Here is a 24,662-nt window from a genome sequence, read left to right on the forward strand (position 1 = left end):
ATGGAAACGCAAGAGCACTCCCACAATTTGAAAGAAGTTCTGATTGAAGCAGTTAAAGAAAATAAATCCACCAAGGTACAAACCCAAGACCTTGCCTTTTGTGTAAAACGATATCAAAAGCAGTGAAGATTCTTCACAGGGGCTTCAGCTTTTACCACACAGATTCCATGCAGAAATCTTTATAAGGGGCTATAAACGTACAGGATTTACCAATGAGGCGTGCCCCCTTCAGCCTCAGTGCGGAGTGGCGTAGTGGCTCTGTTCCTCCCACAGCGCTGGTGTCCCATGTGCTCGGCCGATAGCAAAGACAAACAGGTCACCGGACCAGGGGAGGTGACCTGGCCAAGAACTGGACACATTCCTGACACTTTGGGACAACAGCTTCCCAAAAGGAGGCCGGTCATCTGGAAAAAACCCTGAAACGTTGGTAGGGCAACAGTCCTTCCACCCCAGAGCCGATGAACCCTTTCAAGAGCGTACTCAGTGTTGGCTTGGGCAGACTCGCCAAGTTAGGGCACTGGCACTCGCAGGAACATGCCAGGACAGGATCAGACTGCTGTGCACCTTGAATCTTTCTATCCCAGGAGACAGCGTGGCCAGATTGCTGCAGAACGATTTAAATCCGAATACTTCCCAGAGCACAGTTTAATTTCACTTTCTGCGTACTTTAAACCCTGTCAAAAATCTAATTCTAGGACAAATGATATCAGTTACAGTGGCAAAGCATATTTAGGTTCGATGCTTTCAAGAAAGGGCCACACTTACACTTTAAATATTCACAAGGCTACCAGTAAAGGTAAAACAAATACCAACGGCATGAAACACTGCTCTTTCGCTCGTAAAGATTTGTGAACATTCAAGACAGGAGGAAAAAAAGAAAACACCAACTGCAGACAGCACCGTTCACTTTGGAAAAAAAAATGTTTACTTGAAATATTCACTTTACAACAAAGTATAAATATGATTTTAAAAGATTGATTTCCATTCTTTTATACAAAAATATTACATCAAGAGAAGATCAGTTCCAGTGTTTTTGTCCTCTATAGTATAGAAAAGTAAAAGTCCCTCTGAGATCTCGGCAGTGGCTGTCTCACACATGAAACATGGAAAAAAAAGGAAACCTAGCTGTGACCTTTTGAAAGAGTGGCCTTTGTACAACGGAACATATTTATTTATGTGCGTACAAAGTCATGGCTCTGAAGTTTTTACCTCAAATACAATCTGGAAAGGACTTCAATTCTTAATGCATAAAAAAACCCAAAACTTTTTCATATTTACAGGGTTTTGGGAACATTATGAACCTCAACTAAATCAACCACCAGCAGGTTAATTAATACTGCCTCTTTGGAAAAAAGAAAAAGCATCAAATTATTTTCTTCTCAATCCTGTGATTGTTACACAATCCCGACTAGTTATCGCAGTTATTGCGTAAGTAACACTGTTCATCACAGAATGTCCCGTTTCTACAGCGCCTCAGTTTTGACCCAGGAACTGCAGATCCCGGTCACCAAGGGCCTCAACAGTGCGTCTGCAGACCGTCCCCTTGTCACAATCACTGACCTTGTGCTGCTTTCTAATTATCAGTGCCTATTATTTGTTGGATATGCAGGGAGGGTGTAGAGAAGGAGGTACAGGTGGGGTCCGTGTCAACTCATTGAAACTCTGGGAAACGCAGTTCTGAACTGGGATGGATTTGAAAAGTCCAGGTTCTCTCCTGGCGTTACGTGATGCTGCAACGGTACTGGTCTTTTTTCACTGCCGGTCTCGCTGAGCTCTGTGTGACCTCCAGTATGTACACGGAAAGACCCACCACCTGCACTTACAGCTACAGTCACATCCAACAGCCTTTCAGTGGGGGTGGAGTACACTCCCAGCAGAGACTCTGTCGTCCTCACTCTCTCTTGCTCCTCATCTCCCCAGTATGGTGCAAACATCAATATCAAAATGAGAAATCACGATGTCTACATGTCACAGATTTTGCACCGGAGTGAAATGAAATCATTCCTGAGCTACTGTTTTGAGACCTTGAGGCTCCGGGTTTGGGAGTTCTGAGCAGTTCTGCTCCCTGGTCTTCCCCCGCTTGTCCAGTTAGCAGACAGGGCGAGGGCGGGCGCCGAGAAGGGCGAGCTCATCTCTGTTAAAGCGAAGCCTTGTCAGTCCTCGGGGATCAGTGTCGAAGAGCACTAGCTCCTGGTCTTCATTGAATCAGCGGCTTCGGGGGCGTTTGATATCAAGAGGTAGACAAGCAGTGGTCTATTTTAATGAAAGGTTTTTAAGGCTCGGCACTGGGGGTGGGATATTGTGTATACAGCCTCAAAGCTCCTTCGGTCTGTGATGGTCTGGGGGTGAGGGCTGCTCCTCTCCTACCAGGACTTGCTCCTGGATTTTTGGAATGTCCAGGTCCCCCCAAATCGCACTGCTCTGCTCCTCAAGACAGCAGTGGAACGCCCCTATACAGGTTCCTGGGGAATGACATCACTGTAGCAGGGCTCAAAGGAGCCCTATTACATCTATCCACACACGCATAGGATGCACAGGGAGCTCTGATGGAGAGAGAGGTGCCCAGTGGTGCCTCATCCAGCAGAAATACAGTGTCAGAAACGCACAATTTGTGAAAAAGATACATGGAAGACTTTACAACATAACAGGCATCCAAAATACAACCGCTGTAAAATAAAAGCGTTACAACTTAAGTTCTACCACTCTACCACCGAGGCAGCACAGGGCAGGTGAATAACCTTGTGATTGTCATACAATGAAGTTTCTTATGAGCGAGAGTCAGATTTGTCATATTATTAGGATTGTCGGTAATCACTGTGATCACTATCGCCACTGTCTCACAGGCGGCGGGTGTGTGTGAAGGCTCCCCTCCAGTCTTCTCTGTGAGGAAGCTGCAGGCAGGGGTACAGAGAGAGGCTGGAAAAAGGCGCAGGGTCAGTGGCTCAGTCCACCCAGCTCTTTCCAATATACTCAGTGCCTCACCATTTTTCCTTTGGTGCCTTGTCCTAGAGGCATCACACTGCACCCAACAGGAAATGGTCCAGATTGATCTTCTTCTGCAGAGGGCACCCAGCTACGCCTGACCCCACCCCTAACAGCCTGGTCTCTCCTCCAGTCCCTCCTCACCCCGCCAGCAGTGTGTCCACTGCAAACAAGACCTGCGTCCAAAATTCCTCTCTGGCTGTTTGTGATTTGTTCTGCTCGGGAGTAAATGACAAAAATCATGCGTACGTGCCGACTTTTAAGGACAAGTCGTTCTTGAAACAAAAGCAAACGTAGCTAAGACTGCACAGAATAAGAACACTGTTGGCACAGCAGTGTAGAAAAAGCAGGAGTTTCCAACTCCAGTCATCTCCTTGCCACTGGGCGTCTGTTATTGAACGTCTTTTACAAGATAAACTTGCAGTTTTGGGTTTTTTTTTTTTGCTTTGTGTCTTTTCTCTGCCCCTCAGGGCTCCATCTCCTGTCGCTTCAAGCCTGGCCAGTTGAACGACGCATCGCCGCGGAGTCCGCTGGTTCCACTGGTTAGGGGTTGCCAAGGTTACGGAAGAGATGTTGTGGAAAGCGTGCTCTGGTTGCTAGGCGCAGAGGAAGTCAGGTGTGTGTCCTCACCAGGCTTGTAATGGACACTACAAAGACGACACAAGAAGGAGAGGGGGCCACAGACAAGAGAGAGGGACATAAAACAAAGGGTTTAATCTCGGGTCCCCGATTTTTGACTTGCACAAAAAGATCACTAACAGGTGAGAGGAAAAAGAAAGCATTTTGACTACCTTGAATAGAGGATAGTAAACAAGAAAATAGCCCCCTTCTGCAAACCAAAATCTGATTTATTTAATTTCAAGTGGGTTAAGATGAGAAGTCAATAACCTTTTTGGTCCTTGACTTAATTTGATGCAAGACACTCAAGCAGGTTTAACTACACCCGACCAAATATTTTTATTTGCAAAACCTCCTCTTCTTTCCTTACTCGGCACTTAGGGTGGTTTGAAATGGCTATTTCTGTGGAGATGCATTTCTGTTCCTGAGGATGGGTTTTGAACCCGTCGTGACCCACTGGCTGGTAAACACTGTGTCCTGATAAGGTGGAGCCCAGGGCAGACCTGTACACAGTCATTAGGAGCAGGTTCCCAGAGTAGGTTGGGGAGGTGATTGTGTAAACACCCCCCAGAGGTAATAAAACCCAGGCTGGGCTGCTGTGCAGATTTACACCAGCTAGTCCAAACAGGAGGTCCTGATAAGGGAGGGAGAGACCAGTCGACAGGTGAAGGAATGAGAAGGAATGCAGAAAACTGAAGCAAGATGCCTTTTCAATTCTACACAAGTAAGACACTATATATGTGCCAAGACAAGTCTGCTCTAGTTTCCACCTCAACCAGCCACTTCATGTCAACTGACCCACAGTTGAATCCAATATTTCTATCTGTAAAATCCCTAAACGAAGCTCCATTCCCCCACAGCCCTCCAGACAGCCGATTACACACCCAGACCAATGTTTGGGGCACACAGTGCCCGCAACTCGACAGCTTCGCAAGTGCAGTACTGTGGTGCCCAATGGTGACCCCAAAATATTATGCGGCAATACTATGTGGGGTGCCTGGCCTCTCCTCTCCCTCCTCTGCAGGAGGAGGTGCCTCCAGTCCTGCGGGTAATGTTTCTAAGATATCGTCAGCTGATATTTTCCGATGGCTAAAATAATTCCCTTGCAAGAGCAAAAGATTAAGCCCACGTTCAAGAAACCCCTACTCTTTGAGCACACCAGTGCTTTAAACCAAAGAAGCAGTGGACTTTATATGGCCAGCTGATTAAAACGTGCATCAAAAATATTGCACACATATCAAGGAAATCAATTTCAAATAAAGTGAGATCGGCAATCTAAATAGAATGCTTTTGTTTACAGAACAGATCAGGATTTTCCAGCACTCCATCCAATACTCTGAGACACTGTTGGGAGGCCCCGAGATGCGTCCTTAAAGGCAGGGGCAATAATTAAAATGTCCCCTGAACGGGGGTAGATTGTACAGTAACAGGGCAAAAATCACAGGTAGCGACCCACTGGTACACAGAGGGACAGCTGGGAATTTTATCACCAGAGATCGCTGGACAGTTGCAACCACAGAGGTGCAATAGCAGGGAGGTGTTCTGAGATGTTTCTATTTTTTTTTGCGAGCAAAAAAAAAAAAAGCAGAAGGGCCCGGCTTCAGCTGGGCTCCGGGAGCGTTTCAGCAGCGTGGGAAATTGAGCGTGTGAAAGAGACGAGCGAATCTTCCAAGCCAGAGCGATCACTGTGAAGACTTAAGTGCAGTGGGAAGAGCAGTAATTACAGGGGGCCTCCCTCTGCCCTGCGAGCTGGGTGTGAGCAGCCAGCCGGCCGAACGCAATCCCCTCTCAGGACTCTTGATTGAGCTGAGAGGACATTTCCTGTTCTCAGGCGGCCTGCCCGGGCAGCAGAGTCAGCTGAGCGTGAGGCAGAAAGCGAAAGGAGGCATAATTAATCAAGCGCAGTTCGGGCTGAGCGCACGGCAGATTGATTGATAGGGACTTTCAAAGGAAATAGAATTCCGAGGAGTACCGATGCGCCCGATTGGCCCACTGATTGAGATTTGCGAGGGGGGGTGGGGGTGGGAAGCAGGGTGAGGTCAGCTGTGGCACTGGAAGAAATGTAAGACTCTCGTCTCCCTCTCTCCTGACATCCTGTGAAATCGGCTACAAGCGGATCCCCTGAAGCAAACCAGCCTTGCCCAGATTTCCCTGCGTTCAACTAGATTGGAACCAATCAGCGCACTCTGTCCTTCACAGGAAGACGATCTTTTTAAAACCTTGTTAACGTCAGGACAGGACCACTACATGGGCGTGAAATAATATTTGGTCAGGTGGCCATGATCCTGAGTTGGGAGGACAGAGGAAGCACCGCAAGAGAGCAATTTAGAACTGTGCTACAGAACATTGCAGTTCAATATTTTACATTTTTTCTTCCCAGTTGCTTAAATTTACAAAAAAAAGAAAAAAAGGACAGAGCCCCAGGAATGACCTCACCAATGCATATTAATTCAGTTGTTAAGTTGTTGGAATTAGTTTAGTTATGGAAATGTATTTACCCAGGACAGCCCACCGAGTTGCATCAACTTGTTTACAGTGGAATCCTAACGTGAAGGGAATTGAACAAGTCAATCACACAACAGTCATAACAGCACCCGCAGGTGCACAACTCTCACAAGCCCGCTCGCGGAGCTACGCCGTGCAAAGGCAGGGCGAGACAACGGAACAAAACATCGGCCCTGGACCACAGATGCAGATGTTTTGTTAGCCAGCGGGTCGGCTTGCGGTCCTTGAGGCCGCAGGTTAGAGGACGCGGGGCCTGACAAACGCAGGGGGCGCGGCGGGAGGGAGACTCACCTGCTTGCTGGAGGGCATGGAGGCGAGAGTGCTGATGCTGCTGGCATCTGTGACCACCATGGCCGAGGGGTAGCGCGAGGGGTGGGAGTACTGGGGCGGCTCCTGCTTGTGGGAGTACACTGCACCAGACAGAAGAGAACAACCCTCAGGTCAGGTCCTCAAGAGCGCCGGGCCGCTCACGAGACACGACCCGCCCGTGTGTGAAGGACACAGGGAGCAGCAGGCAGGAATGCCTGCTGACGGGGCTCGTGCAGGAGGTCTGTTTGCCCCAAAACAAAAGGCCCGAGTCGAAGGCAGATGCTGGCTTGTTTCACGAGGTCAAGGCTCTGCACTCTTGACACTTCGATCTGGCTGCCTTTCAAGGACCCCAGAGTGACACCACGCTGGAGATCACCGACGTGATCTGACCGACTTCACAAGAATCTCGTGGGCCGCTGATCCAATTCACAGATCCCTGGAAAACCTGCAGGAATCCAGCACCCCCAGACCCGGGCTGGACAACTGCCGATACGGGACTTCCGGAGATAGGATTGGTCAACCAGGGAGGCAGCCAGGTTTAAAATGACATTATTGAACCAGTTGTCTGCTTAATTGGCCCCATTACATCCTGCAACCCCCCAGATCGTCAGCAAGTAGGTTATGAAGGAAGCTGGGATTAAATCACAACCTGTTCCCTCAAAGTTAATAACACACCCATCGCTTCCTGGTGACACGGGTTCTGCTGGGCAACAGAAACCAGCCTCCTGGCACTGACATCCCAATTGGGGATTGCAATGAATTTGGCAATTTTGCAATGAATTTGGCAATTTGCAACAAACTGAATAACAGAAAAACTTCCGATTTAATCCAGTTAAGCGGTGCTTCCCAAACTCAGTTGGGCTGCGGAATTGGAAGAGAGTGTGTCCAAAAACTGGGGACCAGGATGTTTGTGTAGCGCTTTCCAGTTACAAACCAGATATTAACAGTTCTGTTCACTGCCACAGGTTCACGCTTCACAAATTCTAGTCAAAAAGGTGGACCGAAATGTTTCTCATTAGTCTAGGTTCCATTTCAAAATTGGCCGATAATGGATGATGATTTTAAAAGCACCTGGTGTGCCACAAAACGTTAAAGCTTTTAATCGGGGGGGTTGAAAGAGTTTGGGATGCAGCCACCCCCACAGGGCTGGACCAAAGTGGGTTATAGCCCTCCAGTCCCATTCCAAGGGTTCACAAGGTGGAGGGGTGGGCTGTGGGCGGGGCGGGGTCAGGGTGGGGCAGGGGCGGGGTTAGACTCACTGTGCGAGTTCTGGAGCTGCGTGACCGTGGCCATGAAGGGCTGCTGGGCCATGTGGCTGGGCGACTGCTGCATGAGGCTCTGCTGGTGGGGGCTGTGCAGCTGCTGCGGGAACTGCACCGGCTGCAGGGCGGCCAGGCCGCCCGTCACGCTGTTGATGACCGGCACGCTCTGGGCCTGCGACGTGTTCAAACCTTGGAAAGAGAAGACTACGCTTAATGACTTTTCGATAGGCTACCTGAAAACGAAATGCGGTCATTTATTTCTTAGGGTTTATTAGGCTTTTTGCAGTAACCATCAAGCCCGTGCATAAAAGACAACAGAATGTATAGAATGTACTCTCTTTAATACGTACCTGCATGTTGCTAATTCTATATCAGTGCAGCACACAGGTTGATACTAAGCTCCATTCCTCTGTAGCTCCTAGATCATGTCAGATAGGATCTAGTTTAAAACTAAACTGACCGTGTCTATACATAAGGTGTTGCACACTTACTCTGGGTGATGGCCATGACCCCCGACAGCGGGGTCATGATGAGGTTCTGCGTCTGCTGGTGGCCGTGGTGGGAGGACTGGGACAGGCTGTGGATGTTGGTCAGGGTGCTGACGGGGGGGAGCCCTCCTCCCGACACCGAGATCTGGGGAGACAGGCAGAGACATGGGGGTCAGACAGCAGCAGGGCAGCATGACAGGCAAGACATGGTCTCCCCTTGCATGGCGCCCTGTGGGCTAGGATTTGGGGTTTGTCCTCTGCAGGAAACGGGGTGCACCAGAATTTCAGGCGAAACTCTAACAACTGGCTGAAAGGCAGCAGCGAAAACCCAGACCGCGCGAAACCCTGTTCATTCACGCCCCGAGTATGTGCTCCTAGATCTCTCTGTGTGGGGGTGGGTGTAGGCAGGCAAAACAAATCCGGACAGTGTGTTAGTGTGGCCAAGCCACACTTGTCAGGTCAAGAAACTGAGGGGAAACGCAGCGCATGCAAGACCTGCGTCTGTCGTGACGGAGGGAGAGCAGGACGACAGCGGAGGCCAGTAATGTCTGCAGCCTCTGCGTCCCACTAGGCCTCAGCCAGCATGCCAGAGGTCACGAGAAATGGTCAGGTCACAGATATGACAAGTCCCAGGACAGGACAGACTGTACCGTGAGAGAGCACAAGCCAGCAGTACAGAACGGTGCACCCTGTCACACATCGCCCTCTCCTGAGCTACAGAACAATACAAGAAGTCTGCTCATGCACAGCCCGCTGCTGCTTCTATAGGAAGTAAACGCTGCCGAAGAGTTCAATAGCTAGCCCTGAGGGGTGATGGGTTACAGCAACAAGAACCACAGATACAGGGCGACACATTTCTGCCCGCACAGCAGGGTGTCAGGCAGGGAGACACAAGGCTCTTGTCCACCAGGGGCTGCAGAAGCAGGGCAATACCAGACCCCCACTGAGGTTAAAAAGGCCCAAGGACCAAGCATTCACCCCTTTGAAAGTGGAAGCACAACATTCACACATCTTTTTTCTGTCTGCGGTTACTTTAAGATGAAAGAATTTCCAAACTAGAGGCGAGGTGTGTGTGTGTGTGTGGGGAGGGGGGGTAGGAGCGGGGGGTCGGTTTCTTTCTAAATTCTTTTTTTTTAATGCTCCACATTATCGACTTCTGCCGTCATTACCCGGGCAAAACAAACAGCGCCCCACCCACACCACGCTCTTTACAAGGTATTTAATCAATAAAACGAGAATGTTCCATTGTCAGGTTTATTGGCGTGTCGCTGGCTGTGCCCCCCTCTCGCAGCTCAGCCTACTCCCTCGCCAGCCCCTGCTGTCCATTTCCAGCGCGCGCAGCCCACAGCACAACGAGCCCATTGTGTGTGCGCGCCTCTCAGCCAATGGCTGCCAAGCTCTCTTTCCGGCATGTTGTTCTCCTTTTAAAGGGACCACAGGCCGCCCTTGTTATCTTATCAGCCCCGCCGAAGCCTGGTGGGCCCAGGTGTGCTCACCATTTTGGCATCAGGTGACAGCAGGCTGTGGCTGGGGTCCAGGCCTCCCGGTGACACCTGCTGTAAAACCGATTGGCTGGTCGCCATGACGTTGTTGCCGTGGTGACTGATGGTCGTCGAGGAAGTGACCTCGCTGGCTCCCTGTTGGCTGTACCTGACTCCTGCAGAGAGACAGAATAAAGAATTAGGCCCACTATATAGGACGTCATAAACATTGTGTCCCAGTCAAACTTCATGAGAGTCATGTGCAGTTTTGAGTTGCGGGACTGTGCGTTCCAATCACATTCTCCACTGCAGTGCAAATGCATATAGCCTGACAAATGCAGAGCAGGGCGCAAGACAAGACTCCCGCTAGTATTTCGATTCACTTCAGGATTTGTCAGCTTTAGATTATTGTGCAAATTTTAGAGATGATAAGTGCAAACAGCAGTTTATGCATTATCAACTTGTCTATGCAAACATGCAAGGAGACACTGTTTAACATAAGGTAAGACGCCCTGCGCTAGCTTACAGAAGAGCCTGCTGTTCTCAGTAAATACTGAAATGGGTGAAACGTTTTTTGCAGTGGGATTGTAGGCACTGTAGGCACACAGGGAACCCAAGGGCACTGCTGTTTACACACTGCTCAGAGCAAACAAAGCCCACCTGAGACCCTCCCCCTCCTAAAATGGGAGAGCAAACCCAGCCTCCAGCCAGCAGGGCCTGAGTAAAGATGTCACCCGTCCACGGGAACATCACGTACCAACCACACTGCTGTAGCTCGGAGGGCAAGGGGGCTCCACAGCTGGAGCCTATCCCAAGTCAGATTTTGTATACGGATCAGAAAATTGCAAAACTTCTGTCAAGGAGATGCAACACTTTTTACTATATTATCTATAACATACAGATAAACAGAAGGTGTCGTGAGATTTGTGATGCGGATACCCCTTTTGCCTTAACGCAGAGGTATCCAGCGACCTGTTTCTGCCTGAGCCAGCACCTCTTGTCTGAAAAGACCCCGAGACCAGACAGCCACCGGGTTTTTCAAAAGCCAAGATCACAAGGACTTAAGTTTCTCAAACTGATGTCATTTAAAAAAAAAACACTTTAACAACTTGTAAAAATATTCCAAAAAGAACCGTTGCAAACCATAAGACTCTGAACTGTAATTGCACGCGTTAAGGTTTTTACGTCAACCTGTTTCTATCTGGAGCGGATTTCTATACCAGCTTGAACAGCGCGAGGGAGTAGTCTAGATTGCTGATGGAGGAGGAGGGGGGCGTATCCCATGCCATAGTTTTGTTATTTTTCCTCTCATCATTGATTTTTTTTCACGTTTCCCACAGTACAGAGCCAGTGGGCCCTCAGGAATCCTGCATCTCCCCTTTAATGAAATGAACTCGGGCCAGTCTCCTGCCACTCCGATATGAGCAGAATAAACATTACACAGTCACAACCAATGTCAAACACATTCTCATGCTGTATTCCTAACCTCACGCTGAGACTCCCACCCAGGGTCCCCTGTCAGGTGAGCAGACGGAAGGACAAGCTGTTTATACAGAGAGCGAGACGGGAGACGGGGGTTCCCAAACCACAGCCTGTCCCACGCCTGGACACAGCAGCGTCCACTGGCACCACCAGTACCATCTTCCTACCCCAGGCCTCCACGCCCACTAGTATCCCAGGAGTTTGATTTCCCCAGTGATTTGGAAAGAAATCATTTTAGATCACTGGTGTGCAAAGAAACGTCTGCCCACTGATTTTCTGCCCCACAACTTTTGGGAGCCTGACACGCAAGATGGATCAGTGAGGATTTTATAAATACGTGGGCGCTGGTCAGATGAGTAAGCCGGCCTGCGAGGTGCCCTGGGCTGGAACTGGGACAAGAAGTCCGACGGTAACGATGAATAAACCGCTGGATTTTTAAGCGACAGAAACGAGCATATGCCAATTTAAATTCTGGCCATTACAACCCAAGACAGGAAGGACACTGGTCCTGTAACCAGAGTGGACAGTTGAGGGTTATTCTGTTAAGTTCTTGGCCACAGTAAATGAAAATCTCCTACGATCATCAACAGCAAACAACTATTATGCTGGACATCATTAAAAAAAGCATGTGGGTTTTTAAACAAAATGCCAGATTTTCAAGCCTGCAGCTAGACTATTTCTAAATTATTTCCACTTATAAATAACTGGATATTATATAATAATCAGAAACGTTTGCAAAGGAGACCATGGCTGCCTAAGCTCTCAGGTTGCCTGTTTGAATCCCGCGGCCGGCAGAGGAATCCTACTCCGTGGGTCCCCTGAGCAAGGCCCTTCACCCCAACTGCTCCAGGGGCGCTGTACAATGACTGACCCTGCGCTCTGACCCCCAGCTTCTCTCCCTGTCTGTGTGTCTCATGGAGAGCAAGCTGGGGTATGCGAAAAGACAAATTCCTAATACAAGAAATTGTATATGGCCAATGAAGTGAGTAGTCCACTTCAGTTTGCAGGTCTCAGGGCAGCCAGTGCAACTTAATGAAATTGTCAGAGCTGCCTATATATTTAGCCACAGTCTTCCCATTCAGAGCCAGAAGAAAGCCAAGAGGCAGGACCCTTTCATCCACACAGCCCCCCCGCCACAGCCAGTGAGGAGCTGTCCTGACCTTACAGCCATTCAAAGGGGCCATGGGACATTAAGATGTACCAAACATGGCGATGACACTCCCCTGCGTCTTGTAAACACCAGTAAAAACCATAAAACACTTCATCGGTTCTGTGACCTGCTGGCCAAACAATGGCTGAGGGCTCATAAACAGACTTTTATTTTACAGCTGTGTCCCTTGTAAAAGTGTCACGGAAAGGGCCCGGCGGCTATTCACTGTCCCGTTTTCAACTGGCAGTAATTCACCAGCAACAGACCCCTGCTCGGCCAAGAGGGCTGGCCATGGTGTCTGGGAGAAGAGTCCTCTGGGACTGGGCCTCTGGGGCAGGGGGGTTCGGGACAATAGCTCCCTCTCAAAAAAAGCAACACACCCTGCCCCATCCTTAAAAACCACTTTCGACAACCCATCCAGCACACCGGCACGGTGACGTGGTGGTTTAGTACTGAACAGAACAGCTCGTTGCACATGAATTGGTAGCAGGGTTGTCCAGTGCTGGTCCAGGCAGTCCAGGTTTTCTCAGTGACCGACTGCTTTAGCTTGTCGAGAGCCAAGCTGGGACCTTCAGACACACCAAGACGTTCAATGGACGAACAACAAGACTCCCTCTCATCCCGTGAGAAACAAAAGGCCAACCGTCGCCCTGCAGATGATATGTTCTGAGGCACTGGTGGCCACTGCTCCACCCCAAAATAAAGCCAGACCTCCCGGGTTAGAGTTGAGCTTTTATTTCCCCAGAGCAATCCAGTCTTGGGCTGCTCCAGACAGATGAGCTAAAAGCAGCACAACTCCGACCAAATCCGCCCGCACCCTGTCCAGGCCAGAGTGCAGGGCAGGACTCGCCGCGCGCTGTAAGCTTGGTAAAGTGGACAACCGCAGCACCATGCTGGACGGCCTGTGTCAGGAAGACGAGTGATCACAGTCTTCTTCTAACGGGAGGAGGAGGGGATGGAGCTCCTAGCTGTTCAGCGGCTCTGCAGGACCCATGTAATATCAAAGGACTGATTAACATCCCCAGGCAGGGCTGATTCTACTGCGCCCACCTGCAAACAGCAGCCCTCCCACGCTCTGCAGGGTGTAGTGGGCTTTGTGCCTGTGCTCCACAGCCACAGGTATAGATGAGGGAAGAGGCAGCTTGCACTGTTCTCATGCACAGCCTGCCTGGAGGGGAGAGGGGGGACAGGGCTCTGCACTCATGACTCCCCTGCTCTCGCTAGCTTTTTGGGGTCTTTCTGACATTCTTGGGATGAGGGGGGAATTCATAGCTTTTGCACTGGAGTGCACTTGTACTCCTTAATGGGGGGTAAAACTGACCCATAGAGAGACCATACGTTAGTATGAGCTAGCTAGCAGCTAGTAGGATGTAGTGTGGAGCAGTGATTAAGGTTTAAGACTCGGGTTCAATCCCCAGTTGGGTCACAGCTGCTGGACTCCTGAGCAGGGTACCTCACCCCATTTGCTCCAATAAATACCTGGTTGTATAAATGCAAGCAAATATCAGTTTCCTTGGATGGCGATGGCAGCCAAATCATTAAGTAATTAGTTAGAAGCGGGCTGTTTTGCTTCACATGTGCTCTGCTCTCGGCTCGAACCTACGTTTCACGCCAGCCCCTGCTCTGTACAGAGCGGAGGAGAGGGGGCGACTTAAAAGAGGGCAGACGCGCTCTTTTGGGGAGCCACAGCGAGGACCGGCTCGTCGTCTCAGGTCTGCGTGCCAGCGCTCTGTGCTGAGAAACGAGTTCCCTCCCAGGATAAACGCGCGTTCTACTGCCTGCTGTGTATTCTTCATACACCTACAGATGTGCTACACATTCGGCCAGTGCCATACAGAAACAGGGCCCTGTCTGTCCTCTATTGGGATTGTCATTGCCATTTATTTTTATCCAGAGATACTGCATGATACCTTACAGGGCCTGTATAGGAACTCCTGAAACTAGTAGTGAGGAAGCCCACATAAATATCTAATACTAACTGGTATAGTGGAGGAGCATAATACAAATCTTGAAACATGCAAATACATGAATACAGACATGCACATCATGCAAAGAGGCTTGCTTTGCAGCATACAGATTTGTACAAAGACTGGCAGATTTTTTACACTCACCCTGGACTACCCAAAGACACAGCAAAGCCCCTGCATGCTGCCCTCTTCAATAGAAACACCAGCATCAATGAAAAGGCCCGACTGCAGCAGTCTCCCCAGATCCGACCCTGTGACGACCCCTTTGCGGAAACTAAGACTCTTGTGTTTCGGAGAGGGAGGGGTGTCCCGAAACTTTTTTTTTTGAGGGAGGCTGTATGAAGCCACGGGGTCATCAGTCCTGTCTGGCCCGAATAGAGCCCATATAGCCGTGGACAGCTCCTGCTGCTCCAGTCTGCTCGCTGTCTTGGCGTCTATATTGTAGCCCATAAAGGGATGGGACTCTTAAACTGCCCTCCCCAGCCCAGCAGAGATAAATGAACCCGGGTTACAGTCATTGCGGTCCTCTAATATGCCCAAGACAATGGGACCCCAGGGGGTGAATGGGTATAGTGTAGAAAAGCCAGGGGAGCCCCTAATCAAAGGGCAGTGAGATCTAGTAGCCAGGGATTTTAACTGTCAATTAAGCATGCATAATGCAGACAACGCCATAGCAACGTGCTGGGCTGCCTGCTGGGACATTATTGTAAGGCCAGGGTCTGACACTGGAAAACAGCTGATGCTGCTGAGGGGATGCTGGCAGGACGCCTTGTAAGCGAGCAGGCCACGGCGGAGGAAGAGTTCGGGGGGGTTGGGGGGGGTCTTCCGCCGGCCGCAGCCCCCCCCCGGCGAGGGAGTGGGGTCACACCCTGACCAGGTGCGCCTGGGACTGCGGTGCGGGCCAGAGGATACCGGCACCCGCATGAGCTGAACTTGCGCTCGACGGCGCGTTTATTCTGCACAGCGGCTGGATCTCACCGACATGCAACCCAGGGACAGAACCGAAGCCGACGCGCGAGACCCCGCAGTCGGGCTCGGGGCGCAGATCGAGAGAAGCATTTCTCCGAACACTTGACCCAAGTCCCTCCACGTTTGACTGAAATGGGTGCAGAAATGTAACCAGAGCTGCAAAGGACAGTCCTGTGCCAGTAAATAAATCTTTTTCTGATGCTCCACCACAATGGGCATCTGAAGAGGTTATAATATAATTTGCTGAATAATAATAATCATATTAGACCTGCTTGATTTATTACTTAAAATGACATATTTAAGAAAAGTGGCATTCGGCCCAAATTCCAGCAGACTTGAAGTACTTTTAAACCCCAGTGCAATGCTTCCTGACCCTGAGTTCTCCTCAGAACTGCAGAGGAGCTGGTCTCTCCCTGCTGACCCCAGGCTGACCCCAGCTTGACCCCAGCGCTTGTCACAGTCCTGCGCTCCTTTATTGAGCTCCCTGTCCTGCTGACTTTGGAGTTTAGATTGCAGGTACAATGTGGATTGTCCTTCATGTGATTTTAGAACCCCCCCCCCCCCACACCCCTCCACCCCCCCGCGGAATCACAATAGAATTTACTCAGCTCTCAGCTCGCTCACTCTCTCTTGTCTTCTACTATTGATCACCCGTTCTCTTTCACTCTCTCTGTCATCGATTTTTCTTTTGACTTCTCTGCTGCATGGCCTCCGGCCAGCACCAAGACCATTTGCACAGTGCACCACACATTACAAATGGGTTCGAGAGCCACAGGTTAGAATTTCACAGGTGACCTTTTCACCGCTCAGAACTGCGCTGCATTTTTTTGTTTTTTTTTGTCTCTTGTCCTATAGGAGAAAAAGGCAGAGGTCCTCATCTGCGCCCCCAGCCTGTGCTGTCCCACTGTAAACTCGTTATCAGGTGACATCACCGCATGGCACACACTACAGCTAAGAGGAGCTCCCTCTATCTACACAGGTTAAAAGCACCTTTACCAGTTTCTGTGGGATTGTTTTTAGGTTTTATCAATAGAGCCTTATTGCCACTGGAGTTTCTGTACTGAAACCACAACCACCATGGCCGCAGAGCTGATATTCCGGGAGGCCGAACATGAGCCCCGAGGGGCTTACAGCAAGCATGGGGCGGGTCTCCAGAGGCCCCAGAACACGTGCATCGCGGTCTGGATCTCTGCACGGAAACCCTCACCGACACCAGTGGGCAAAGTCTCCCGTTTATGACTCTCGCCGCACAAAGTACAGAGCTCTGCGCACGCCGAACGAGCCCCCTCCTGGCAATCTCCAAGACAAGACGCTTCCCAGACAGCGGGAGCCGGACAACGCAAGGCTACAACGCTCAAGGAGGTGACCGCAGCCCCTCCCTGAGAAAGGCTAATAAAGTGATCAATCTATTCAAGTAGCTGACTGTAGCCAGGACTTCATCTCGGACTTCTGATGACCATGCCTGTTCTATGGACCCTTGCCCAGACCCTACAAGAGACTCTCTTCAAATCCAAACTCAAAACACACCTTTCCAGCACAAAGGCATTACGCGTGTTCACAAAGCACTGCACCCACGGGGAGGCTGCAGGAGACCGGCCTCACCTTGCATCTTGCTTGGCGGGGAGGTGCTGGCCGGCGGCTGGTGAGGGGAGCTGTGCGACAGGAGGGGGTTCATGCCGTGGCTGGGCGCACCGCTGTAGGCGTCCATGGCCAGCTTCTGGCGGAAGGCTTCCTCTTTCCGGCGGTTGGCGAACCAGTTGTAGACGCGCACCTCGGTAACCAGGTTGGAGCCCAGCCCGTGGGCCTTGGAGGGAGAGACGCCCCTTTGAATGCACTCCGCTCTGCGCAAGGAGGGGGAGAGACAATGGCTTTTCAACAGAGCGAAGCGGGCTGGGAGCTTTTAATTTCCGTTCCCCCCAGCATGCTCTCGCCACTCGCGGAGCTCTGTGGATCACGATCTGCGCCTGTGGCTGGGAGGTTGCCGGTTCAAATCCCACAGCCGGCAGAGGAATCCTACTCCGTTGGGCCCCGGAGCAAGGCCCTTCGCCCCAACTGCCCCAGAGGGGCCAAATAAATGGCTGACCCTGCGCTCTGACCCCAAGCGTCTCTCTCTGTCTGTGTGTCTCATGGAGAGCAAGCTGGGGTATGCGAAAAGACAAATTCCTAACACAAGAATTTGTGTATGGCTAATAAAGTGATCAATCTATTCAAGTAGCTGACTGTAGCCAGGACTCCATCTCGGACTTCTGATGACCATGCCTGTTCTATGGACCCTTGCCCAGACCCTACAAGAGACTCTCTTCAAATCCAAACTCAAAACACACCTTTCCCCACAGGGTCAATGTCTGATTGCCCTACATTCTGTCTGTATAAACCTGCCTGCTTGTTTTAACATTTTCTTTTACTTTTTATGGTGTTTCCTTTCTTTATCACTACACACTGCATGTCCCCCAGCATTCTAAATAAGATGCTGTTGTAATTCAAGAACTCCCGGGCAAATGCCCACGCGCCAGGGGCGCGATTAAAACCCCCTGGCGACAGACAGAGCCGCCATGATCAGATCAGCGGGCGTTCAGAGGTGATGCAGAGTTTTGAAGGTGGGCAGTGGGGGGACAGCCCCAGAATACGGGCAGCTGCTCCCAGCACTCCCTGCGACAACTCCAGTCTTGCCCAAGCGCAGCTCCCTGCCACTGCCTGGCACGCTGGCGTCACTAACAGGAAGCAAGCCTCTACCGTTTGTGCACTCGTTTCCTGGATACCAGACCAGAAGCCCTCTTTCCGAGACCTAAAATATGGGTCTGACCGGGATTTATAAAATTCCAAAAATTGTCCAGGATTTTGTGTTGCTCGTTACTCAGACTGTATAAACAACACAGGCCTGCATATTTACGTTCGTTCCACGCACTACCAGTAGATGTTTTGAACTGACATACAGCGTACGCAGTGTCGCTTGAAAAGGGTTTTTCTGTGTGTGTTTGGCTGTTTTTATGGCCGTGAGAAACGACAACGTTTCACTTGTCTCATTATATTTCAAAGCGTTTTGTTAAAACGGATCATTTTTGTAACCCATGAGGACTGCTCCTAAGTTAAGACTTTAGTGGTGTTACAATGGGAAAAAAACCAAACCTTTTAAGTTTCAAAGAGGGCTCTAATTTTGGTTTTTCCTTGTTTGCCATTCTGGAAGAGCAATAGCAACCCTGCCACTGCTTCAATATCTACGAAGACGTTGAATAAAAACTAGAGAGTTGAAATTGATTTTTGTGATTGGGAACAGTAATCAAGATTCATGAACCTTGGAGGCATGTGTCGATTCTTTCTTCCTTGAAAATCAAACTATGGTCACCCTGGGGGTCTGCAGCGCCCATAACTACCTCCTCGGCCCCCGAGCTGGCCTCCCACGGAGCAGGAGGAGAGAGGCGCGCGGTGCGATCCCAGGCAGCCCCCCCAGACTCTCCGCGTTCACCCCGACACCCCCTCTCACCTGTTGCACTCCTCCACCAGGGCTTCTCTCTCCTCTTTGCTGGGGTTCTTCTGGCGCTCGTAGGCCTGGTAAAGGATTTGTTGGGACGCGGGCCCCCACTTGAAGCGGTTGCGCCTCATTTTCTTACTGGCGGGCTCAGCCCCCGCCTCCTCGGCCATCCCGGGCTGGCCCTGCCCCTGCTGACTGAACTCTGGGAAAAAAAACAGCACCTGATCCTGATTGCCTTTGTCTGTCATATTGCTGTCAGACCCTTGAACTGCCTGGTTGAACTCTGCAAGAAATAAAAAGGGGGCAACATTTGATCCGTCGCACAACAGCAGCAGCAACAGCAGGAGAGAGAAAAGAGGTGCAATTAGCTCCTAACAACGATGAGGACAAAATACAACTAAGGCTCCGAACGTCTAGGCTGCTTGGAAAAAAAAAATCAATTCAATGCTACTGGTATTTTAACAAACTAAATATCAATGAGATACATTTGTTGCACTATAACACGAACTTTGACCTCAATTGGGACACTTTAAAAGCGTTCCCGTTCGCTTCCAAGAGAAGATTTCTCAATGACTGCTATAATAGCCCCTCGGCCACCTCGGGCCTCGACTACAGCGATGTTTCTGAATCTTTTCTATTACCGCTGCGACCCCATCACCTCCAGCGGCAGTAAACTCCCTTGCGTTACTACTGTGAGGCGACAAGTGTTAGTAACTCAGGCACTACTGACAATTAGTGCCATAGGCGCGGAGCCGATAACAGCACCTTCACAATTTGCAGGAAGTTTTTTTTTTTTTACCGATGCCTAATGTTTTGTTTTCATTCAAACGGCGGGTTCTAAAGGTTGATGAGAAAATCAGGAAGATAAAATGTTTTTACAGTCGCCTGGGCATAGCGTAGAACCATTGAGGCCTACCCCTGGGGCAGTAGAGAACACTAACAACTTCTGTATTGATCATTTGCAAATACTTATGAGCTCTTCGGCCGTAAAATATAGTTGTAGAGGGTTAGACGTGCATTCTGCTTTCAGTTCAGTTCCGTTTGTCTTATGCACAAGTGCAACGACAGGCTTATTTGCATTCAGCCTAACATTCAATCGGAGTTTCTGTTTCGTGGTCCTAAATCAACACACAACTGTACATGTGTATAACTAGGACCGAGCTATTCGTTTTATTTATCCTAAGAAACCTATGAACATCTGGGGACTCCCGGCGTTCGCCGTAGCCGCGTTCCAGTGTTGACCGCGCTTGTCACAACAGTTGTTAAAAACAGCACAACGAAAATCTTCCAATAAGGACTTACGTCTGAGGATCTCTCGCTGCTTCCTGACGTACCAGGTGTAGAGCGCCGCTCGCTTCTGCGTCTTCATGGGCGTGCCCTTGTTCAGGTGCTGCGACAGGTGGGACTGGTTGAGCCCCGTCACGTCCACCACCTCGCGCTGGGGGATGTTGTGCTGCTGCATGTAGCCTTTGATCATGCGGGCCGCGCGCCAGGGGTCCTCGCTGGGGTGGCACAACACGAGCAAGGGGTCGTCATTAGCGCCACGCGAGACGGTTACCAATACAATGACCAGCCGTGCTCTCGCACTTGGGGCTGACCTGTCCCCTTTTCCTGTAGCACTGGTGCACTGGTGAATTGCACGGCGTGCCGACGTGAACTAGTCCCCCGCAGCATCAGAGGTGACCCGGTTTAAGATCTGTAGCCTTTCAGCACTGGAGAAAAGGGTGATATTCTGCAGCCACTATGAAGTGCTGCTTTTCCTATTTTCTGTCACGGTGAAGAAAAAGATCAAACTCGAATGGCCTGGTTATTTATAGGCGAGCAACACACGTCACAAGCGAGCAGGCCTGAGTTCTCTCTCATTCTCGCGTCTGTCGGTTCCTCTCCGCCTTTGGTTATTACATTTTAAACATCGCTGTAGCGCTGTTCTATATACACGGAGGTACGAGGATGGTGGGGGGAAATTCGTGTTATTAACCCCCTGTGCACATCCCACTAAAACAACCGACTCGCCCACTTAACATCTATTGCCACCCTACAGCCCGAATAATTCAAAAGTATCTGAATTCCGTCACAGCCTACCCGAACAAAAAGACAGCCATTATACCGCAAGCGATGGAAACACAGGACACTTTCGCAATTGTGCGCAAATAGTTTGGTTTTTCCAAGAACAGCCGTGTCAGTTATTTATATATGTGTAAGAAGCACAGACCGCCGTCAAACAGTGTCAAAACGTTGGAAAGTCACGCAACAGCTCTCTCTCTCTCGCCCTTTCTGCGGGCTGGCACGTTGAGCCGAAAGCCGCCGGTGGCTTCGCTTGCCACGAACTGGAAATCCAGGCGCGTCTGAACTCGGCCTCCGGGAGGTGAGAAGGCCGAGAAACCCGCTGCCGGTCCTCGCTGGGACGGGATTATAAACCGCAGCTGAGAAAAACGCCCGCGACGTCTGCATACAGTCAGACTGGAGTTTAAATGAATTTGCTTCAAGATTAAAGAGGCCCCGAAGAACAAAACAGATGACTCTTTTCACAGCTCTTCCACACGCTTGAAGAGCCGGGAGATTAATTACGGGGCGTCTTGACGTTTTCGATCTAATTACTCCTGTGGATTTGTTTATTTGATCCGGCATAATTTACAACTTGGTGTCTGGAGTCATTTTTAATGCACAATATACGGTTTTGGTTAGGCCACAAATCGTAACGTCGCTTTGCCTTTTTTTAGAGAAACCTCACCCGGACTCGGCGAGCCTTAACCAGAGAAATGATTTAAAATCACCCGCTTAAAACGTCTCCATAAATCCCCAAAAACCTATACCGCTGTATATAACATATAGAGCGTCTGTGAACCCGGGACATATTTGAGAATCCGCATTGTTTGTGTCGTGGTAATGATTCCAGGAAAAAAAAAAATAATACATTTTCAAATTAAACGAGACTCTACATGATTTTGTGCACCGACCTGACTGTCCCTAGTGATATTTAAAAGTCTGCAATATCTTGACATAATTAGGATACAAATACAACCGGTACCTGTAAAATCTAAAGAACGGCGATCGCCGCAATAATATTCGCGACGCTATATTACACGTCTGTATTAAAAGCGCGTCACACTTTCCTTCTTGTTATCAATTTACTAATGATCCGGATACGAGTAACAGCACGAGCAAGAATAGGGAAATTTATAAAAATTCACCATAAAATTAAAATAAAACAGAATTCAACAAAAGGAAAAAAAATAAGAATAAAACAAAAACTGATTCCCCGCATTTTCTGGTCTCCTTTATAAACTTCAACAGACGATCTTGATAATACCTATTTACTTTACGCATTTCATTAAATACGCCACCGTTGTATAAATATTAAAGAAACCAATTACAGATTCCGATAACAGATCTGTCGGATCGAAAGGCGATCATATTCACGAAGGTGCGAGTTTTCGGAGAATGTTCCTACCGCGCTCGGCTCAAGGTGTGCTCGCTCGTCTAGGGGCTCCAGCAACATCCCCACGGCCCGCGGTCCGGCTGGATTGAGGATTGAATTCTCCTCGGTTCTAGACGTTTGCTAACCCAAACAGGACTGTTTGCCTTGGTGAATACCGACGAAGACTGCGCGTCTGAAGAGCTTGTTTATAACGCTCGGCAATGAATAACCAGGTCTCCATTCACCCTAATCAAACGCTATTGTGTGTCTTTCAGTTGATGATTTATAGAATAAAATTAATAACAACTTTGCTACACGTGCTCCGGTTTCTATTCCTCTCCTGTCACCCGCCCGGTTTGGCCAGGTCGTGTTGTAAGGCCGCTATATGACTGTTCAGAAAAAAAACGGAATATTTCATCCCGTTTTCAGAAGGCTAAAATATAAAAAAAAACAAAGCCCCTCGGACACTTTTTTCACAGAAAAAACAAAACAAAAAGTAAGACGCCTACCTGGCTAAACTTAACGACAGCTCTTAGTGATGTTCCAATGCAGAATAACGTCGATTATTAATAATAGTGTGCTTTTTATTCGTTAACTTTTTCCATTACTGGTTACGCCGTACAGGCGTGTGACAGATACACAACAGTAGAAATTATGAAAATGTTTTCAAATACTCTTATTCCCGAGTTTGGTAGAACCCAGAAAATAACCACAATTACAAAATATAGGCTTATCATAAATGGAAAGGAAATTATAATGTATTTCCATTGTGGCGCTTAATAATAATAAAAATAAACTCTTTTGTCGTTTCGACGCCTTGTGGTAAGGCAGCCTGTGCTGCGGTAGTTAATAATAAATTAGATTGCTCTTATTTAGTTGATATTTTGCTAAGGTAAAGAAATCATAAACTATTTAGATAATTAGTAACTGGAATGTGATCGTACAAATACCGGCGGGTTGTTTTAAATTTGCAAAACGTGAGAGACATTTTTTCGGAACTCCTAGCGACGTGGTCACTGCTGGTGTGATTTTTCATATCCAGCAAAAACATATTTTTATTTTGGATTTTTCCTGTACCTATCGGGCGTGTCTGCGTACGCCCCTAATAAGGACAAATGCTCTGTAGCTTAATTTATAATTTACCGTACAAACGTTTTACCTTTTTATTCACTGTAATGCAAACGTTTACGGGCTTCTCTCGGTTTGGCAGTCACGAAAACAAGTTTGCCTTGCATGGACTTGTTAAGGGAAAATATTGCTGCACTTCGATCCGTCCAAATACAACGAAAAATACGGTTTGGAGGATACAATATCCGTAATGAAGTTTAAAAAATAACACGCGAATATTTATAGACTAGTTCGTTTTAATGGTTCTTGTCATAAAATTTGTTTTCATTTAAACCCGCTCCATCTCTCGCACTTGTTGATTTGTCAAATGCGTCTACTATATTTTAATGTCACTTAAGCGCTTTTTAGGGTTTTTCAGACAAACTTCCGATTATTTCCGGTGATTTCAAACATCAAATAATTTCAAAGGAAGGGGTATTTGAAATAACGAAGATTGTGAAATGTTTAGGTGTGGAACTATAGAGATATATGCAACATATCGCAGAGCAAAACGGAAAAAAATACATTTGGATTTTAACGTCGATATAAAAATTCTAAATCGCCGCCCTCGTTTCTAAAATGACATTTTAGGAATATACAGCCGAGTTGTTCTTGGGAGTGGGGAGATAACCGTTTTTTTTTACGAGTACATCTGCTCGCCAAGGACCGGGGCACTGTCGCGGACGTGAAACTCACTTCAACATGCGGTCGACTTCTGCCCTCTGCTCCGCCGCCTCCTCGGTGTTGAGCGACTGGAGCTCCTTCAGGATCGGCGGGGTGTCGAAGTCGTCGCCGTCCTCGGAGCCCTCGTCGCCGGACAGCTTGCCGCCCTTCCCGTGCCCGTTGGTCAGGGTGTGGAACACGGGCTTGGAATCCGCGTCGCCGCCGCCGCCGCTCAGCTTGGAGCTCGGCGGCGACATCTGCAAGTTCTCCAGCTTAACTCCAAAGCCGTTGGGACTGGGGTCCAGGTCGTCCAGCGCCTGGATCAGGACCTCCTTGGTGACTCCGGAACTCAGCAAGGCGCTCAGGAGCTCCTGCTGTAGAGTGGTCAGTTTGGAGACCATTTTCTCAAACATTAAAAAACCAAAAAGGGGGAAAAGGAAGAGGGAAAAAAAAAGAAATAAAAGAGAAATGGGGAACGAAATGTTCTCTTTCTCCCCCGTGTGCTTTCCTCTCTCAATAAGCACCTGCTGCTTCTCAGTTAGGTGGTTTGTGTCCCTGGAGCCGAGAGTGATTTAATTTGCCATGATGTTCTGTGAAAGCCATATAAAATATGGTAATGAGTGGGCCGGCTGACTTGAATCAGTATGCAAACGAGGAGGGAGAAACTGGGCCCTATTGACTGAGCTGCAGGTACGCTGAATTCCCCGTGTTTGTTCTAGATCACTGGCCCTTTTATTGGCAGGGTTTATCAGCCAAACTTCAAGATGAACTTTGGACCTGTGTTGGGTAAAT

General features: G+C 49.1%; 1 protein-coding gene across 4 annotated transcripts; it reads right to left on the minus strand.

The window, feature by feature from the left end:
- Positions 1 to 908: 908 nt before the first annotated feature.
- Positions 909 to 24,555, minus strand: hnf1ba (HNF1 homeobox Ba). 4 transcript variants are annotated; one of them, XM_069184224.1, is made up of 10 exons: positions 23,904 to 24,555; positions 19,985 to 20,184; positions 18,695 to 18,884; positions 16,816 to 17,054; positions 9,661 to 9,821; positions 8,168 to 8,309; positions 7,674 to 7,865; positions 6,397 to 6,515; positions 6,099 to 6,143; positions 909 to 3,629 (listed from the first exon to the last, which is right to left on the minus strand). In XM_069184224.1, exons 1-10 carry the CDS (start codon positions 24,281 to 24,283, stop codon positions 3,609 to 3,611), a joined length of 1,689 nt encoding a protein of 562 aa, XP_069040325.1. In that variant the 5' UTR covers positions 24,284 to 24,555; the 3' UTR covers positions 909 to 3,608. The 4 variants fall into 4 exon arrangements, with proteins under 4 accessions (XP_069040325.1, XP_069040323.1, XP_069040326.1 ...); XM_069184222.1 differs by having other exon boundaries at positions 18,695 to 18,965; XM_069184225.1 differs by lacking the exon at positions 6,099 to 6,143.
- Between the last annotated feature and the right edge of the window lie 107 nt (positions 24,556 to 24,662).

The sequence above is a fragment of the Lepisosteus oculatus genome, chromosome 26 (genome assembly GCF_040954835.1).
Source record: "Lepisosteus oculatus isolate fLepOcu1 chromosome 26, fLepOcu1.hap2, whole genome shotgun sequence".
Classification (NCBI taxonomy): domain Eukaryota; kingdom Metazoa; phylum Chordata; class Actinopteri; order Semionotiformes; family Lepisosteidae; genus Lepisosteus; species Lepisosteus oculatus.

Coding starts and splice junctions, on each gene's coding strand:
- hnf1ba (XM_069184222.1), bottom strand. CDS start 24,283: ATGTTTGAGAAAATGGTCTCCAAACTGACCACTCTACAGCAGGAGCTC. Junction 9,822..16,815: donor CCCGCCAAGCAAGATGCAAG/GTGAGGCCGGTC, acceptor GTCTCTCTGCAG/GAGTCAGGTACAGCCAACAG. Junction 6,144..6,396: donor CCATGCCCTCCAGCAAGCAG/GTGAGTCTCCCT, acceptor CCTTCACGTTAG/GATTCCACTGTAAACAAGTT.